General features: G+C 38.2%; 2 protein-coding genes and 1 long non-coding RNA gene across 3 annotated transcripts; 1 reads left to right on the top strand and 2 right to left on the bottom strand.

Annotated features, from left to right (window-relative positions):
• The first annotated feature begins 3,358 nt into the window (after positions 1 to 3,358).
• Positions 3,359 to 4,496, top strand: LOC148850796 (uncharacterized). The gene is made up of 2 exons (XR_016099104.1): positions 3,359 to 3,448; positions 4,177 to 4,496. It is a non-coding gene; the product is annotated as an uncharacterized LOC148850796 (long non-coding RNA).
• A 284-nt stretch (positions 4,497 to 4,780) lies between these two features.
• LOC148850795 (BEL1-like homeodomain protein 11) lies at positions 4,781 to 8,121 on the bottom strand. The gene is made up of 4 exons (XM_088944178.1): positions 6,248 to 8,121; positions 5,771 to 6,150; positions 5,615 to 5,675; positions 4,781 to 5,496 (listed from the first exon to the last, which is right to left on the bottom strand). Exons 1-4 carry the CDS (start codon positions 6,980 to 6,982, stop codon positions 5,344 to 5,346), a joined length of 1,329 nt encoding a protein of 442 aa, XP_088800304.1. The 5' UTR covers positions 6,983 to 8,121; the 3' UTR covers positions 4,781 to 5,343.
• Positions 8,122 to 9,131: 1,010 nt separating this feature from the next.
• Positions 9,132 to 18,188, bottom strand: LOC148850794 (BEL1-like homeodomain protein 6). The gene is made up of 5 exons (XM_088947925.1): positions 17,532 to 18,188; positions 15,387 to 16,605; positions 10,564 to 10,943; positions 10,417 to 10,477; positions 9,132 to 10,173 (listed from the first exon to the last, which is right to left on the bottom strand). Exons 2-5 carry the CDS (start codon positions 16,497 to 16,499, stop codon positions 9,469 to 9,471), a joined length of 2,259 nt encoding a protein of 752 aa, XP_088804051.1. The 5' UTR covers positions 16,500 to 16,605; positions 17,532 to 18,188; the 3' UTR covers positions 9,132 to 9,468.
• Positions 18,189 to 18,958: the final 770 nt, after the last annotated feature.

The raw sequence follows: 18,958 nt of genomic DNA, 5'->3' as shown, positions 1-18,958 counted from the left end.
TCTGAATCAAGTAAACACCTGTGAACTACTGCAGAAGGAAAATCTTGGAAGGCTTTATATCTCTCCTCACGTCTGCATCCTCTGTTTTCTTGAGGGGGAGACAGCTGATCACCTTTTCATAAACTGCCAGGTAACCAGCAACATCTGGAACTACTTACAGCTAGTTGGGTACAGCTGGGTGGCTCCTAATCATCTTCAGGACCTGATTTCCCAGTGGCAAGGCAAAGGTCTAAGCAAGAGAAGTAAGGTATACTGGCAAATAGTGTTACATGCTGTGCTATGGGGAATTTGGGAAGAAAGGAACAATCAGTTGTTTGAAAACAAGGTAAAATCCAAGAGTGAGCTGATCCATCATATCAATTATCACTGCAATTTGTGGGCTTCTAGCTCAGAAGTGTTCACAGGAATGAATGTTAATGACCTTAACAGGAATGTTGTCAACTTTCTGTTCTCCTCCCCTTCTACCCCACATACCCCAAGGTTCCATCAATCAGAAGGGAAGGTGCTTGGACTCTAAGCTTTGACATTAGTGCATTGGGTAGCCCTGGAGTTGCTGGCATAGGGGGAACTTTAAGGCTGTGTTTGGTTTGAAGGAAAAAGTAGGGAAAGGAAGGGAAAGGTAAGAAAACCTTTACAAATCTTGTGTAGGTTCCCTTGCCTTTCCCTACCTTTTCCTTCAAACCAAACATAGCCTAAGAGACGAAAATGGGTTCATCTGCTGGGTGTACAGTGGACCAATTGGTATAGCTGACTCTACAAAAGCAGAAGTGTTAGCAGCTCTCACAGGGATTCGCCTAGTCAACAGACTGGGCATTCAGAACTTCTCCATCGAAGGCGACTCAGCAAACACCATAAAATGGTTAGGAAAACAGGAGGCTGGACCATGGAGACTTAGTCACTTCCTAGCAGAGGCAAGGGACCTATTGGCTTCTAAGAACGCATCTCTGTACTGGATTCCAAGGGATTTAAACGTCATTGCGGATGGATTAGCAAAGCTAGGTGCCGTTCTGGAGACATTGTATTGTGACAAATTCCCTCCTGTGTAATTTTTAGGGGCCTGACCCTTGTTTTGTACTCGTACACATTCTTGTGTACCCCCTTTTCTTTTAATGAAATTTGTTAACTTCCTTAAAAAAAAGACCGATTTTTATTAATTTTTTTTAGGGTAAAACAGTTTTAAAAGCGCAAGGTGCAAGGGCCAATTTGCACCTGAGGTGCAAAGTGCAAGGTGAGGAGCATGCCTTTTTTAAGAAATGCACAAAATTACAAAAAAAAAGGCTAAAAATAAAAAAAAAAAGTCAGAAAATTCAAAAAAAATGCCAAAATTTTGTAAAAAAAATCAAAAAATATTAAACATAATGTTAATAAAAAATATAAACTTAAATTTTAAAATAAATGTTTTAAAAAACCTATTATCTAAAATTAAAATACATAAACATAACATGTAAAGCGTATTCAAATGAAATTTTAAAAATAAAAGCAGACATATAAAGCATTTTCAAGCATGTAAAACCCACAATCTTTTTTTCTCCTTAATTGCATTGCTTCAACTAGCTAATGTGATGTAAAACATATTGTATTCTTGATTCTATGAGTCGCCTTTGTACCACGCCCCTCGAGGCAAGTCCAAACAAGTCTATGTTAGGGTCTGAAATTCTTATTTCTCACATAAAAAAATAATGATTTTATAACTTTCATTGCCTTTTAAGAAGATATTTTATTGCAATGAATGAATGAAACCTCCCCTAAGACCTCCCCTGTTGGTGATGTCATCAGACAAAGACCTCCCGTCTTACCAAATTGTCAATATCCATTTACACGTGACATCACATGCAAGTAAGTTTTTTATAAAAATCCAATTTTGACCTTTTATGTCTCTTTGCCTTCAACTCGTTGTGTCTAACTTATTTTATTTGGAGATGTTTGTTCTCGGTAAATCTGATCTTAACCCAAAGTAACGACTCTGCTCCCCCAAATACATGGAGGTTCTAAGCATGCCTTAAATAAATTATGGAGGTTCAAAAGAAAGTTAGAATTTTCTGATGTGCAATCAAAGAAAGTGACCCCAAGAGAGGCAATGGGATGGCATTCCTGAATCTTGGAGAAACTTAGTGATGTTGAAAATCCTTTGATTTTGGATTTATGTGGAACTCTTTACTCACTCCAAAGATTCCAGAGCCGCTTGGAGTTGCCCCATTCTTTCCTTCTTTTTTTGGAACCAGGAGTTGCCTCATTAACTGTTTATCTGCTACAATTAAGTGAATAGTGGATATGATATCCATGAATCTGTTGCAGTGTTTATGAAGTAGTTCCAGCAAACCCCAACAACCATTAGTTCTCATTTCTTTGTGAAACATCGGCATACATTGTAAATTATATAAGTTACTCTTAGAGACAGAAAACCATTTAAGTCAATACAGAAGGTATCTTTTTAAAAGTAACAAGTAGGCGTTCTGGAGTAGTGGGATTAGTTATAAAATGTAAGAAAAGCAGATCCAGACTAACAAACTGGATGGATCATGTCTGGTCCAATACTGAATTCAGATTGCATTGGCCTTCTTTTTTCAAAGCCAAAATCGCCTGAGTTCTTTTAGGGAAACTTGGATTGAAATAAATACAACTCTTAGTCCTAACAGCCTAGTCATAATGCAAATGACAATATTCTGATCTAGCTAGTGTACAAATTTGGAGACTATGAATTGACGGCATCAGGGAATACCACCTACACTTTAGTCCTTTGAGGCCTTGTGGCATACCTAAGCTTTGAGCAAGGTTACTCGTCTTCTCCTTCATTTCCCGAACACTTGTCTGGTGGGCATCTTTGTATGCCTCTTATCCAAAAGAGACAGCTTTTCTGCTCCTAATTCCGTTGCAGCTTCAGTGATCTCAGTACATATACAAGTTGCCAGTTTCCTGATAGTGTTGCCTTTATTAGCTCGCCTTCACAACATCAAACTCTGCTGCAGAAAGGTCTTTCTATACACGAAATCACGAACTGACACTGTTTCCACTTGGACAACTATCTTAGCCTTCTTAACAGTTTCGTATAGATTTTGCATGTTTCCTAAAATTCCTGCTGTTGGCGAGTGTCTACACTTCTCATTATTTTCTATTTTTCTGCTAAATAAACTATTAACATGTAAGGATTTCTGATTATGCCCAGATCACTTTCTAGGCCAAGATTTGTCTGAATTTAGTTTGTTGACAAAACAAAAAGAAGATTGGGGCCTTTAATTCCATGTCTATAGGACACCAACCAAAGAATATGAAGCATATTTAGTGACTATTGCATCAGAACTTTTCAAAATCCCATTATCCATCTCTTCCCACATGTTTCATGGTCAATGCCACCACAGCCAATGCTTCTTTAAATAAAACTTGATCTTTCTCTGCAGAAATCAGATGGGGATTGAGGAACAAGCAGTGCTTCTATGGTTGTTTACATTATGTAAGTTTGTAATCTGAGCTGTTAGAGCACTTGTAGAATCCATTACAGAGAACAGAAAGTAGAGTTAGAGCTTGGTCTAAAAAAAAGTGTAAGGCTCAATCAAACAACCAGCAACATCAGGGTTATGTAACACAGAGATATTCGATGAGCACTAATAATCAGAATGACTGTAAATTCTCGGCAATAACTGCAATTGTCGGTGCTGGTGGTGATATTGGTGCTACAGTAGTAGACGTCTCACCCGCACGGCAAAGTGATTTCAGTCACTCGAAAGTAATGGTGTGCTATCACTGCTCTAGATCGCAAGGCATTTTAGACTTTTTAAATATTCTGTTAGACATAACGGTTAATGCATCCAAGAGGGGAGATCTTAGTCTCAATTAAAAAGAGAAGGGAGGTTTTAGTATTTAGAATAAATCTCAAAAAGGGGAGGTTTGAGTCTTTTACCCAATTTTTTATATTATGGCGAAGTCATTTACAACCTTTGATGGAACTTTTCGCATTTTGGTCTACCAAAAATACCTATCCCTTTTTTATTAGTAATAAAATTTATCAAACAAAGTGGGCTTTTTTAGATTCTCGTATTCTTGGGGTAAAAGCTCTGTTCACATAACATTCAGTCACACATTAGAAATATTTCAAATTCATGTATGTTCAATTCATAGGGAGATGTTTTAGTGTAGGATTGAATTTTCATGCTTTTAGAATGTGCAGAGCTTTGCTTGCAGGGAATCCCGTCATACCCCAGTATGCATGACTTGAGCAACTCCGTGCCACTTTCCCTTTTGACTATGGGGCTTTTCTGCTGTTTTGAGTGTTTGAGACCATTGGCGTTTCTAGCATGAATCCTTTCCCATCAGCATTACATAGGCATTTTGAGTTCAACAGTAATTTTCTGTTTGGTTGTATATGTTTTGAGTGAATAAAAAAATGAAAAAGTATGGACAGGCCCATTGCAGATTTCTGAATTCACTGTAGACGTATAAATATTCAAAATGTCAAATACCCCCACTCTATATATCATTGCCCACCCATTAATTGGCATCAATTCCAAGCTGGCACCTATCCCAACTATACTTTAGGTCTAAAAATTCTTATCCTGGACTTAACCTCATTTTCCTAAAAAAACAATGAAATCAACTCTTTACACGGGAATCCACGCTCAGGGTGACCGTGATGATGTTTTGTGTTCTAAGAAGTTTCAACACGGTGAATAATGTGATGAAAAACATAGAACAATCAACTGAAGTCCATGATTGATTAATGATGTAAGATGATTAGACACTCTTGTGCATGAGAATGATGAAGGGTGCTGGACTGCCGGTAAATTAAGGGGTTTGCAACATGGTTGATTTTGTTTTTGAAAACAAATACTAATTGCCTACATCACAAAGTCGAGCACCCCCTAAATGGTAATATGAACTAATGATCTTAAAAAAGGGTGCAGATAATCATCTAAAGCTATTTTTAGCTAGTTTCTATTATAAAAATAAAAAATAAAATAAAAGAAAGAAAAAATAAAGCTATTTCTAATTTCTTACAAGGAGAATAAATTGATATGGCCTGGCCCGGGTACATGGATGCTTTTCCCAGACATGCCCATCTACAAACTGCAATTTGGATATTCGTGCTAACACGCTTAGCACTTGATTCTTGCGACATGATTTTGAAACATTATCGACACCATGCCATCAACTCCATCTGGCATCTGGGATTGGATGAACATGAAGGGGTGGTTTGATATAACTGGAATTTGGCCGAATCATCATGTTCATCAGTGCTAATGCTTTCCAATGAGTATAGATAACTGCACCATTCCATTTACCCAGTAGCGAAACAGTTCTGTTATCAAGTCTCAAACAACATTGCTCACTTTTCTCAATTTCTCCATACATTCATGAATGATCTGGGGCATCATTCCTTGCTGTAGAAACGTTTCCTGATGACGAATTTGGATCCTCTGAAGACTCTGCAAACTCCTCTTTGTACATCTCTTCAATCATAGGCTTCCACAACCGAACTCGGGCATTTATGAACCAATTTGAAACCTGAAATAACCATGAAGAATCCCACATTTTTACCAGAATCAACAAATCCTAGAAAATATGTATGTCATCTCTAGAGCTTCACTTCAGTAAGCAGGCAGACAGGGTGTCTGAAAATTACTTGGTTTTTTGTTAATCCTGTTTGTGATGCCAAAATTAGCTTCTCGGAGTCATTTGGATAACTGTGTGAGAAGTGACAACCAACAATAAGTAGCTGAAAAAAAAAACTGTGAAGGCTGAAAACAAGAAAATACCCTTACTGGGTTCAAGCACTTACGGGTGGAGGAAATGTTCGAAAAGCCAAGAGCGAAGGATTGCCACAGAGTTTTCCGGCAACCCTCTTATTGGTCTCCATGCCTGCCGTTGGCTCTGTATCATCCCAAGATGTTGAAGAGACCCTCGATTATGTCTTCCTTCTTGATCAAACAAACTAAGTTGCGAAAGACCGCTATGAATTCTTGGTATATCTTGAGAGGCTTGGGTTTTTGCCACATTTATTTGAGCAACTATGGCATCTCTTAAGCTGCGAAAGTGTCTATACATGGCTTGGAGCGCTAGAGCAGTGTAAGACTTCGCTGCCCCTACGCCAGCTATCACCTCGAACGATGATACCACTTCCTCCATTTGATGGTAGTACTGCTCGTATCTGCTGTCAACCTGGGAATAGGCAGAAAATTCATCAAATGCTAATTAGACTCTAGTGACCGGGATAGAGAGAAGAAGAAAAGTTCGAACAGCCTTACTGATAAATTACCTCATCCAACAAAGCATTGAGTTTGGCAATTTTAGTTTGAAGATCAGACGAAAACCCATTACTGCAGAACCCCGCTTGCAATTCTGGGGAAACAACTCCGAGTGGTCCTCTTCTGCTATTGTGGGCTAACCGTCTAAGAGATTTCTCTGAACTGAAACCAATAGCCTTGCCTCCCACACTAACAACCTCCTCAAGCAGGGACTGAGCTGGCTTCAGATATCTAGAATTCCCAACTATGGTAGCAAACGATTCTATTTCGTAAGAAGTGGAACAACCTTGGTTCTGCAAGGTCGACGATGTGGTATAGGTATTACCAATAAAGGGATAATCATCTCTGGATTCTTCTCCAGCAACTAAATAGCTAGAGCCGCCTCTGAGATCTGAATTCAAGGGTCTTGAAGGAACTAGAACGTGGGGTGGAAAATGAGAACCAAGACTGAGGGACAATCTTTGGCTCTGGGGATCAGTCTCCTTTGCTATCATCAAATATCTCCTACTACAAGTCTCAGAATCCTCTGATATGACGGGAGCTTGAAACTTCTCTATTGATCTAGAGAAGTGAAGGCTAGGTAGTAGACCGAGGGATTGAGGGAACAAATTCCCGTTTCTTCCATCAGATTGGTAAGTAGCAAAGTCATTGTCTTCGAAATGGGTTCGGCTTGAAAGTGTGTCCGAAATAATGAATTGGTGTAGAACACTTGAAGTTGGGTCAGTGGATGAGTCTTGTGAAACCATTGTAACAGTTTTAGAAGCAAGAGTAGTGAGATTTCAGCGCAGAGAACCGATTGTTAATTACCAGAGCTTTGTAATGAATGGGGATTTACTTGTTTGTGCATTGTGATTGACAAGGAGCACTCAGAGTTTGAAGAAATAGCATTCCTATTGCTAGTGTTAGATTACCGAAGCAATCATGGAATTAACAAGCGATCATGGAGTATTAAAAGCAAGAAATGCAAGGATCCAGAGATGGGACATTGAGAAATCAAGCAGGGAGCTCTACAGAGTCACTCCCAGGTGAGAAAGCGATGTTTGTCTGCTGAAAAACCACAGAAATCGAGAACCAAAAGAGCTCTGGAGTCACTTAACTGAGGAAACAAACATACCCATTAAAGATTAAAAGGTTTTAGTTTTGAAAAGCCAAGTGAGACAAGAAGGCAAACTCATCTCCATCTACTGAATGGCTATAACAGTCAACTAAAGAAAAACGAAAACAGTCTAGCATAGGTGAAACAGAGAACACGAATTCACCCACTCAACGAACCCGACTAGAAGAAGTGTTTTAAAAAAAGGAACCTGTTAGGTGTTAGCTGCTAAGGACAAACAAATGAAGTTGAAAACTGAAACAAAAAGTCCTCGCTTTCAAGAAATCCACGAAAAATCTAAAAACAAACGAGTTTTCTCTACTAACCAGAGAGAGAGAGAGGAGCAAGCAAACAATTAGTGTACAAGTACAGAAATACCGTAGCTGCTAATCATTCCAAGGCAATGCACGTACACAAACACACATGAAGCATCATCTCTCTCTCTCTCTCTCTCTCTCTCTCTCTCTCTCTCGCTCTCGCTCTCGCTCGCTCGCGCTTGCTCGCTGATGCTCCAGAGACAGATACCTGCAAATCCCTCAAACAAGCAAAGCCGGGTAAGAAGCAAAGAAAATGGCAGAAAAAATGGTCCCCATCTTCCCACGCAACAGAGGTCTCAGACATAAACCAACAAGCGAAAGAGATCAATCTTTCAGCTTTAACATCTGCGGAAACATTTCTTTGGGAGACGTGAAGCATTTCCCAAGCGGACCCAATGGGTTGTTCCAATATTTATTTCCCCCTGGATGTTTGTTTGTCACATATAAGAGAAGCTCAATGTGTTACACATCATTCGAAATTTCAAATTGTTTGTTTCCTTATAAAAGAAGGCTAGAGAAAAAGTGGGTTATCCTATTCACTATCCTAGTTCTAAGATTGTTTTCTTGTGGGTCTGTAGGGCATCACTGTATCAGCAACCCCAGATGGGAATATGTAGCTTTTTCCACTTTGGCTAACTTGTGATGATATATTGATATTTACACAGAGAGAGAGAGAGATTCTATTTTGTTGTTGGTGATGGACTGATTGGTGGATTTCTTTTCTGGTTAGGGAATTGATTCCAGTCTGATTGAGAGTAGTAATAATTGCTATCTTGTTGTTCACCGATTATCTCGCCTTGATTCCGTATTCTTGTTGTTCATATATATGAGATCTTGTGGGTCCCGTTTTAATTATAATAATGATCTGGTAACAAAATCATGGAGATTGGAGAAGGGTGATTATCCTGCGACCTGCGGCTGCGGGGACGGTCACGCTGTGAGCCCTACCGTGCACATCAGACATCACTGGTTAGCTCGAAAACGATGCATTGGAAAACTTTTAGCTTTCCAAATTTTGAGGCCAACGATCATTTCCCAAATTCCCATTAAATAGAGGATAAAAATGCTCAAACACAAAGGCCAGAGTAAGACATGATAAAATAATTTCGCATGGGTTGGTAACTCATCAATGTTTGATGGCAGCAGCTTGGATCTGGAGCTACAACTACCTATAACTAGAATCTGAATTTTCAGTCGAGGGTGCCATCTTGCCACGTGTCACATTTGTAGGAAATGGGTTTGATTGGATTTAGATGATCCCACCCACCTAGGGTTGCCTTTCTTTAAAAATCAACGACATTACAAGGAGTTACTACTCAAGATAACATATATAAGTAAATCCTGAACCCATGAAGCTCTCCCTGGATGGCTGGATCCTTTAATCCTGTAGCAACATCCGTGCTACAGGCATCGGGATAATTATCAGAACCAAAACCGCAATCAACAATTGCCAACCCACCCTTCTTACATTTGCAACCTCAACACTGGATGAGATGATCGCTTCTCTAGAATACCAGTTGAAAATAATTGTACAAGTCCTTCAAACATATTACACAAAAATTATGTTATGCACCTTGTCTTCACAAATATGCTACTTCCACATCAATCTCTTGTTATATTACAACTGTGTTTTCCATATCAATATTCATATAGTAACCACTGTTTTTTTGGTTCTTCAGAAAGATTGCAAGCATGTTGGATGATACCAGAAGGAATAGCTTAGTACCAGCTATTATTATTCTCCTCTTTCTTTTCTTGTTCTTTCTCCTCCTTCCTAAAGAAATTACAATTTTCACCTGCATATAACTGTGCCAGGTGAACTTCAAGCAACAAAATCATGCAATAGATGGGAAGAGCCAAACTGTTGCCGTCGATTCCCAGGATCCATGCAATCGTAATCTGCCACATCGTGCCCCACAGAAGAAGCCGCTGCATTGTACATCTCATTTGTTCCCATGGTAATAAAATCGTGATGGGATCCACTAGACATGGGTGGGCCACCATCACAGTGCTGCAATCCTAAAGTGAGTGATACCCCACTACCACTCCCAAATCTTCCCAACTCTGTCATCTGATAAGCAGCAGCAGCAGCTTCCATAAATCTCCCACCACCACTCCTATCAGATTGAACCAGTGTTCCCTGGAAAAGGCTATTACAATCATCCACACTGGGTCTTAGGTTCCCCCCTAATTTCATTTTTCCATAGTCAGTGTCATCACCCTTGCAAGCACTATCCTGGAGGGCAGCACCTGCTGTGGGCCAAGACATATCTACATCTGGGGAAGTATCAGATTTTGAATCATGGATTTGTTCAAGACGACCTTTCTCATTGGCTGTGTTGGACTTCACACTTGGCTGCAACTCTTCCTCCCTATCTTCAGGGGCCTTATTATCATCCTTCACTGCCTTGGATGCTTCAGATGAAGAATTTGAATCCATCTCAGTGTCACCGGTCTCTTCTTTGTACATCTCCTCAACCATGGGCTTCCAGAGTCGTACTCGGGCATTAATAAACCAGTTTGAGACCTAACCCAAACAAGAGAGAAAACGTTAGATAGCATGAGTAGAAAATGAAGCAACAGATGACATAATGATTGTGGCCCTCATTCAATAGGTCTATCTAAGAAATTTCTGAAATAGGATGTCAATTTCTAAACTACTGAATGGTGGATCCAGCTTTGTCCTTTATACTTCAATACATCATTATTTTAAGACATTCCTCACGATGCAACTAACAGATGGCCTTTATTTTTCCATATCATCTTTTACCTGACTTCTGGTCAAGCCTGTTTGCCTAGCTAGCATGATTTTATCTGAATCCTTTGGGTACCTGGAGAACATTAAAATTAGAAAGTTAGAAGACCTCAACTGATCTGCAGTACTCCGATGTCTGGTGGAGGTTTTACAGGGACTTACGGATGAAGGAAATGCTCAAACAGCCATGCCCGAAGGATAGAAACAGAACTCTCGGGCAGGCCCCTCTGTGGCCTCCAAGCGTGTTGTTGCATCATACCAAGCTGCTGAAGAGCCCTCTGTTGTCTGATATGTTGGTCTATGTAGCGGAGGCGAGTTATTCCAACCCCCTTGCTGTTTGCTGAGGTATCTTGTTCCCCAAGGCTTTTACGGGTTGCACGAATCTGATCATTGATTGCATCATGCAAGCAGCGGAAATGGCAAGAAATTGTTTGGAGGGCAAGAGCTGTGTATGGTTTAGCAGCCCCAGACCCTGCAATCACATCAAAAGATGATACAACGATTTGCATCTGATGATAATACTGTCTGTATCTTCTGTCAACCTGCAATCAGAGCAATCAACATCATAAGTTCATAGCCATGCTATACCGCCAAAAATAGCAAGGTATTTTATTTCCGAAGAGAGAATGTATACATTCTATTAATTTTTTTCATCACTAAGAAAATAATATCCATATAACTAAATATCACTTAATTGTGCTTAATTAATTGATACCATTACCTCACAAGTTCTATCAATATAAAGTTCATCAAAGCCCACTAACAAATAAGTTCTCATTGGTCATAAATATGCTATGGTCAAGTTTTTTGTATACACTATGTCAAAGAAATTAAATATTCCAAGAATATTACATGGCAAGTTTCAAATCACACCTCCCCCCTCCCCGCCCCCCCCCCCCCCCCCCCAAGGAAAAATATTAATCAATATAGAGATAATGTTTATCTCAGATATTAAGCAAATGGGAATTTCCAAAGTTTTGGTCAATGGAAAAGGAACTTAAAACATTAGCTTAAATTCAATATAGATAAAAAGGCTTTGTATCTTAGGCATGGGTGCATGGCCAAGTTAATCTTAGCAAATTCTGATGAAACGAAAGGAACCCTAAACATTGGTGTAGAAACATAATATTACTGAAAGATGCACTTATATAAGGTTTGTTAATTGGGTCAAATAGAAAATCCTCCCACGACAACTTCAACATTTTATGCCATGCAAAATCCTGTGGTCAATCAGATCTTTTGATAAGATAGGGGACACCAATAGGCCATGCACATCAACCCTAAACTCAACCTTGTATTGAAGTTTTTCCCATTTGATAAGTAATAATAGCCAGTCAAACTTTCAAATTTTTAAATTAAAAGATGCCCCTAAAAAAGGCTTATCTTGAACATGTGACAATATGTTTTGGGCCAAAATTTGTTCTATGAACGATAGATAAAAAAATGTTCCAAGAATAAAGGGTGGGGGCATGAATTATATAGGGTCCTTTTTGAACCCAAAGTTACCATGGAAGATTCCTTCACCAAAGAATACAACAACCATAACCATCCCCATCATAAAAATATTAATTTAAAAAATATATGAAATGCACCAAATCTACAAAATGTTTAACATGATGAATGCAACACATGTGACTTAACCTTTTTAAGTTCCTCTCAGCAGAACTCAGGGCTTTTATGAGTTGTCTTTTAAATTGGATTTGGCAGAGCGTTTAGGTTTAGAGTGGATTTGGAAATGGAAGCAGAACAAGATTTGTCAAATTCCACATATTTCCAGTTTCCATCATTTGGATGCACTTTCACACAATGGAATTTGGAAAAACGTGGAAAAGGGCAGTGAATTCAACACTCTAGTAGACCTTCAAGAAAAAAATTCGGGGGATATTCATTTCATTTCTTCACAATCAAGGCAGGAACAGATTTAATTTTTTTTCCTGCAATCCAAATGCAGCCTTAATAACAATTCCACCAACAACATGAAAAGTTCTTCTTTCTATGAATAGGATGATCGTTAATTATCAAAAAGAGAAATCAGAGGCCACATGGTGGTAGAGTCCTCCAATCAAACCACTCTACAATATTATTGATAGATCAGTAATCGCTAACAATTTATCTAGGCAGCTATGAAATCCTGAATATTTTGTAATTGGTAGAAAGAAACCATGAGTTATTTTCTCCATCTGAGGGTAATCTAGCATAACAGCTGCCAAGGAATGAGTAGAAGAATCATCATAATATGCTTTTTTCTAGGAAAATTATCTTTTAATATGTTTTGAATTAGTTAGTCAGAGAAATGTCAATGTAATTTTTACAAACACAAACAGAAGGATATTTTTTCTTCATTTTCCTTTTTCTTTTCAGCCCCTACTTACCTGCCAGGAAAGGGGGAGGGATTATTGAATCCTATGACTTATCTGTTGTAAAGAATACAAGGAATGCACATTTTATTTTTCGTGGTCTTAGCCTCCAAGGATTCTGACAAAAAATGAAACACTTGAATAATTCTAAAAAGAAAAGGTTTAAATTGATTTAAAGTCTAAACAACCATTCACATTTACTACAATCAGTTTTTAATAGTGTAACTAGCTAAATGATATAGTTGGGACAAGGCAGGGCTTAGTTAAGTTTTGAGTTGAAATGTCAATAGTGTACTTAAACTAGAAAATTGAAACATCATTAAACAGTTATTTATCCAAACTGTGGGTGATACCAGATATATGGAGGAGAAATTCAATATTCACCTAAGGATGAATTTTGTAGTGAAAAAGTGAATATTTCAGGGTGAATAAGGATTTTTTATATGTCTAGGATGGTATGTGAAGATAAATGTGAGAGAAGTAGTAACCAGATAGGGATACAAGGATGAAATACAACTGCAAAGGTTTATGGATGATCAAGTAACATGTCAGATAATATGGAAATTTTGAGCATAGAAACAATATTTATCTGATCAGATGACAGAATAGAAACAGGAAAGAAAAAGAAAAAGAAAATAGAAGACAATCAAGAAAAAAGAGGACATAAAGATCTTTAGAGAAATTTCTGACAAGAGAATTCACCAACACTAATCATTATTCAGCAGATCAACATGAAAACGCAATTATAATGCATTTTCCTTCGACTCTAAAGGCTTTAATTCCCTATAACTAAGAAGAACTATAACTATAAAGAAAAAATGCATATGGAAAATCCAATTTAAAATAAAATTTTATTACTTAATATTCTCAAAATTGATATTCTGTTTGTAAATAGCCATTTTTTCTAAATCACATCAGACATGCAATATCGTGTCCTTATTGTATAACTAACTGAAAAACCTTTCCATTAGAATAAAAACAAGCAAATTTGACCTTCAAAAATCAGGTCAGAAGTTTTTTTTTTATCAGAAAATCAGGTCAGAAGTTTTTTTTTTTATCAGAAAATCAGGTCAGAATTATTGAGCTTATAATTTCAATTGTCAACTTCTCTAAGAACAAATATTTACTATAATGAAATTCTCTTTTTCGGTAATATACTATAATAAAATTCTTAAAACCAAATATGATTCTTTAAACCAATTAAACCCATTCCTACAGTAATAATGAAATAAAGATCAACCCAAATGCATCAAAGAATAGAAAGTGGATAAATCAGTCTTTTTTTTTTTTTTTGATAAGTTGGATTTAAATCAATATTGATTTGATCTAGTTTGAGTTATGTTAAAACATCAGAAACCAGGAAATTCATCAGAATGTAACCACTATTTATCTTTCTATCTAGTGGACTTCAAGGCTTATAATGATATTAAGCATCAGTAATCATAGCAACTGAAGATGGATTCCAAGGAATTTAAATCTCAAACAGCTGATTTTTTGGCTACATCTGGTATAGACAGGGATTGTTTGTACGGTGCAAATAATCTTCCATCCTTTTGGTAGGGCTGTTGTTTATGTACTTTTTTTTGCTCTACTGATTTGTATGAGGGCTCCTCATGTACATCCCCTCCCCTTTTTGTTTTAGGACATATGTGGAATAACTTCAGCCAATAACAGCAGTGCAACAGTTGGTTTCCATTACCTAAAATAAATGTTTGACTGTTTGTTCCATTGGTAAACTTGAAAAGCACAAGATCTAGTACTAAAGGCAACGAACTTGTGCTTTCAGATTGAAAATGGTAAATTAATGCCTTACAAAGTCATCCCAAAGTGAATAATGGAGTCGGAATTAGATTCATAAACAAATGTTTACCTAGACTATGAGTCTATGACTACCTGAACATCTGAACTCCGGTTGAAATCTCAAATTCAGACACAAGAGATCAAAAAATAGAGATCATACCATTGAGTAATCACTTCCACTTTGGGTTTTCAGGGACACCAGTGTAACCTAAAATAAATTTAGCTGGCACTCTGATAATAAAACCATTGTTACTGTTGAAACTTTCAGATCTTTTCTTATCAGTAACTTTAACAACCTAATTTCATCATATTGTACTCGATTGGAGCAAATCATCCGCAAATTCTTTCTTATCAGTAACTAGTTCCATTTGCACCTCTAAACTTCTTTCCCCTGAAATAGAGCAGAAAATTTCTTGCCTGTTGTGTGCCTAATTTCTCGCAAAAGAAAATCAGAAACCACAGTTTTTATTTACTACCTAGATATAGAGCTTCTTGTACATATTTATTCTTTCCTAGAAAACTCAAAAAAAAAAAAAAAAAGAAATTTTATTCTCACTTAAGAGCCTGCACATGTGCAGGAAATTTACTGCTCTAAAAACAGATTTATTTTAGACAAGTGATAAGATGATACTGCTAATAAACATCTCCTCTTGTTAAATAAACCTGAAAAACTGTTTTCTATTAAATTTGCATCCTCAGTATTTATACAGTAGAATGTGTTGACATACATGAAAAGGAAATAAATAATAATATGAACTCAAGTGTCAAGCGAATGGAAATACTAAATAGGGAAGCCAGTAAATAGTAGAACAAAGGTGCTGGACTGACCTCATCCGACATTGCCAAAAGCTTTGTCATTTTGTTCTGCAAATCCTGCCTTTCAGCAGGTGAAAGGTCTGCAGAGGAGCTAGTAGATGACTCTTGAGGGTTTGAAGGAACCCCAGTTGTGGAAGGTAATGAAGCGCCACCCTTTGACTCACCTTCAGTCTCTTTGGATCCTTTTAAACCAAATTGATTTAAGCTTTGCTGTTTGTCAACCTCCGCCTGTTTCAAGGCCTTACGGACATTAACAACTTCATCAAGAAGTTGTTGCGCTGCTTTGAGGTATTTGGAGTTGGGAATGACACTTGCAAAGCCTGACATTCCATAAGGAGATGGATCGGAATTGATCAGTTTGGGGCCCATTAAGCATTGAAAGTTATTCAATCCTTCACCCTTGATAACATTGCTACTGCCTCCAGGAATACCGGGTTGCAAGTATTCAGCATTTCTTGATTGTTTGCTTTGAGAGTTCTCGTCATCTCTACACGAGCTGGTCCTGCTGCCGCCATCTCCTGATATTGACTGATGGGAACTCAACAGTGAAGACAAGGCCGGGTTATGATTCCGGTATTGGAATGAAGGCATTGGAATGGCAGATGGGATCTGCGTGCTGAGACTGAGGGACAATCCCTGTCCCTGTAAGTTCTGTCCACCAGGTATCATGCCTACCTGCTGGGTACGCATACCCATGTGAGGATCTTCAGTAACAGAGCTACGAACCAGATCATCTGCCCCACTGTTTAATTGCGCACCAAGAGATTGCATGTTTGTTGGACCACCCGCCGACTGCATGAATGGCATCTCATTCTTCCCATCCCTCCATACACCATACGTTTGCTCCCCAAATTGAGAACCAACAAAGTCCGACAGAGTTCCTTGCTGTGATGGGGTTGACTCAGAAGCTCCCACAGATGGGAGCTCAAGACAATTTTGCTGTGGCTGAGAATTTCCAGCCAAGGCATCCGTATAGGACCCAGCAGAAGAAGGATAGTTCAGATACATCATCATGTTACCAGGAAGAACAGGCGCATCAGGAAACGAAGCAGGCACAGGGTCCCTTAAATAAAGGCTCGGCATGACTTCTCTTTGATTGCTCGAACTGGGGAAATAAGTAGCCATCGTTCTACTTCCTCAACGTCGGAAACTTCCGAGTCGGGGAGCCAAAGATGAAGGATAGATCATTTACCAGCGTGCTGTGATAAGGACTTTGTTGTTGCTCCACGTCCTGATGATGATGATGTCCAAGAAAAATATTATCAGCTAAGAACAACTTCCAGAAAGATCTTCAGAAAATCAAACCATTTAAATCTTAAAAATTTGATTGAAAATGCTTAAGACTTGTTTTTGTCTTGGCTTTTTGAATAAAACCACCTAGAGTTTTATGAAAAAGAAAACATGATAAAAACATAAGAAAGAGAATGATTGAACACATGAGCAGCTACAGGGACCTTCCGGAGCTCTCACAAATATAGTTGGGGAGGATAATTATATCGATATAAACAAAAGAGATCACTCAAATATCAAAAGATAGGCCTCCAGCAAACCTTTTTTTATGATATTTTCTTTTTTTTATCTGCTTTTTTAAGGAATATATATCCGGGTCTCTGTCAGAAGAAGTTGTAAGATAAAAAGTATCCAGAGGGAGGGAAAACCCAGCTGCTATAACCCAGGAAACCCCTATTATGAACAAATGAAAGAAAAGAAAGAGAGAAAGGAGCAGATAAACCCATTTCTCGAATCTCCATCAAAGCAAAGAAAACTGAAATTTTAAACAAATATATAAAAGCAACAATCCATAATCCCCGCTATCCTGAACTTTAAAGGGTAATGAAGAAACCCAGAAACATTCAATCCAAATGCCAGATTCTAAATAATCCCAAAACAGAAAAATCACAGACAATCAAACTGAGCAGGATACCTAGCGTTTCCCCAAACCCAATATAGAGACGCGCAAACACAAAAATTTTTTAAAAGAATGCTAGAAACACACTAAAAGAACAATATTTTTTTCTGCCTTCCGATGATCATCAGCATCATCATGTCGTTAACCAGTAACCCACATCATAAACTCAGAAAAGAAAAGACATTTTCACGTAAACTATGAAACACAAAACGAAAATAACGAACAAAAATATTAAGGAAAAAAATTACCTGAAAACCCGAAAGCGTTGTGTCTCTCGTGGGGAGCAGGAAAACTCAAAATAACAACCGGTGCGCTGAAACAATCCTCCCAAACCGGAGACAACCCAATCCCGAGATTCAAAACAATAACCCCTTTTCATCGAACAGATACAACAATCAAAAGAAAAATATTTGAAACACAAAGAATTTTAAAAGAACAGACACACCAATTATGTTGATGTTCTCTTGCTTTAATTTCTCTTTTTAAAATTCATATATTCTCTGTCCATCATTCCATCTTTTCCACGTGAGCCAGCCAAGCCCCTCTCCCCACGAAAACAGAACACCCCCCCCCCCTAAAAATGCTCCCACATATCATAGACTCATAGAGCAGTAGAGCACCCGTAAATCAAAAACTTTCTTTTTGTTCTCTTTCCCTCTTATCTTTCTCTTCTCCGGTTGTTGTTGTTCTTGCCGTTGTTGGTGTTGAACTGTTGGTGTTGTTGCAGTTAATGTGTTCAATCTCTAACTACCAGTAGGTAGACCTAAACCTCTCTTAAACCTCCTTCCTCTCTCTCTCTCTCTCTCCCCGTTGCTTCTCTCTTCTTCAACCTCCCTCCTTTCTATCTCTCTCATCCTTAAAAGCATCGGAAGATCTGGAAGACCACAGTGTACACCATATAATATATTTTTTTCCTTTAATCTAAGCTTTAATATAAAGCATAGCTAATAATTGAGATTAGCACAATAATTAGTAATTAACCACTTGAATTAACTGTTGCCACTTGAGTCAGCCATCCCGTTTTGGCTTATTTGGATTGTGACGTCCTCACATACACACAATTAGTAAAATAGAAGCTGGAAGCAAACTCCACCTGAGTCTCAACTCAAAAAGAAATAATGGGTAAGATGGTAATTATACACTGGCCCGTAATAAAAGGAGAAGGGGAAAAAAAGGGTAGCCGTAGGAAATCATCTGATATACTGATATACCGTTGTTTTTTTAATGATAAGTTGCATCATCTGATACGCTTATATCCTAGGAAAATGACCTAATCAACATCACCATCACATTGTTACCGGAGGGTGTGATTAGACAGTGGGACCAGCAAACAAGGCAACAAGTACACATTTTGTGCCACCGCCGTTGCTTCTGTTGACCCAACTTTGTCAAACGATGACCGGCATCCGTGTCTTGTAATTGTATAATAATGTTTTGCTTGCAAGCTAAAACGATGGGGGTTAATTATTTATTTATTTTATTATCTGTAGGCTGTGTAGGTGTAGCTTGAAAACAAAAGAACCCAAGCGAGTGGCATTTTCGTAATAACGAACAGGAAGAGCAAATGCAAAAGTGGCTACAGAGGTAGCCTGACGAGGGGGGCTTTATCCAACACGCTAGGCAGAAGAGTTTCAGAGGTGGAGATGCGAGAAGAACAGGAGAGGCCTCGAGATAG

This window comes from Nelumbo lutea, chromosome 5 (assembly GCF_056320005.1).
Source record: "Nelumbo lutea isolate HS-2025 chromosome 5, American lotus-T2T, whole genome shotgun sequence".
Taxonomy (NCBI): Eukaryota; Viridiplantae; Streptophyta; class Magnoliopsida; order Proteales; family Nelumbonaceae; genus Nelumbo; species Nelumbo lutea.
This window is presented reverse-complemented; position numbering and strand designations above follow the sequence as displayed.

Excerpts from the sequence above, each read along its gene's own strand:
- LOC148850795 (XM_088944178.1), bottom strand. The coding sequence starts at position 6,982 with ATGGTTTCACAAGACTCATCCACTGACCCAACTTCAAGTGTTCTACAC. Across the intron at positions 5,676-5,770 it reads TTCGAACATTTCCTCCACCC|TTATCCAAATGACTCCGAGA; the intron begins GTAAGTGCTTGA and ends CTTCTCACACAG. Across the intron at positions 5,497-5,614 it reads CAGGATTAACAAAAAACCAA|GTTTCAAATTGGTTCATAAA; the intron begins GTAATTTTCAGA and ends TGGTTATTTCAG.
- LOC148850794 (XM_088947925.1), bottom strand. The coding sequence starts at position 16,499 with ATGGCTACTTATTTCCCCAGTTCGAGCAATCAAAGAGAAGTCATGCCG. Across the intron at positions 10,944-15,386 it reads TTTTGGCAATGTCGGATGAG|GTTGACAGAAGATACAGACA; the intron begins GTCAGTCCAGCA and ends CTCTGATTGCAG. Across the intron at positions 10,478-10,563 it reads TTTGAGCATTTCCTTCATCC|GTACCCAAAGGATTCAGATA; the intron begins GTAAGTCCCTGT and ends AATGTTCTCCAG.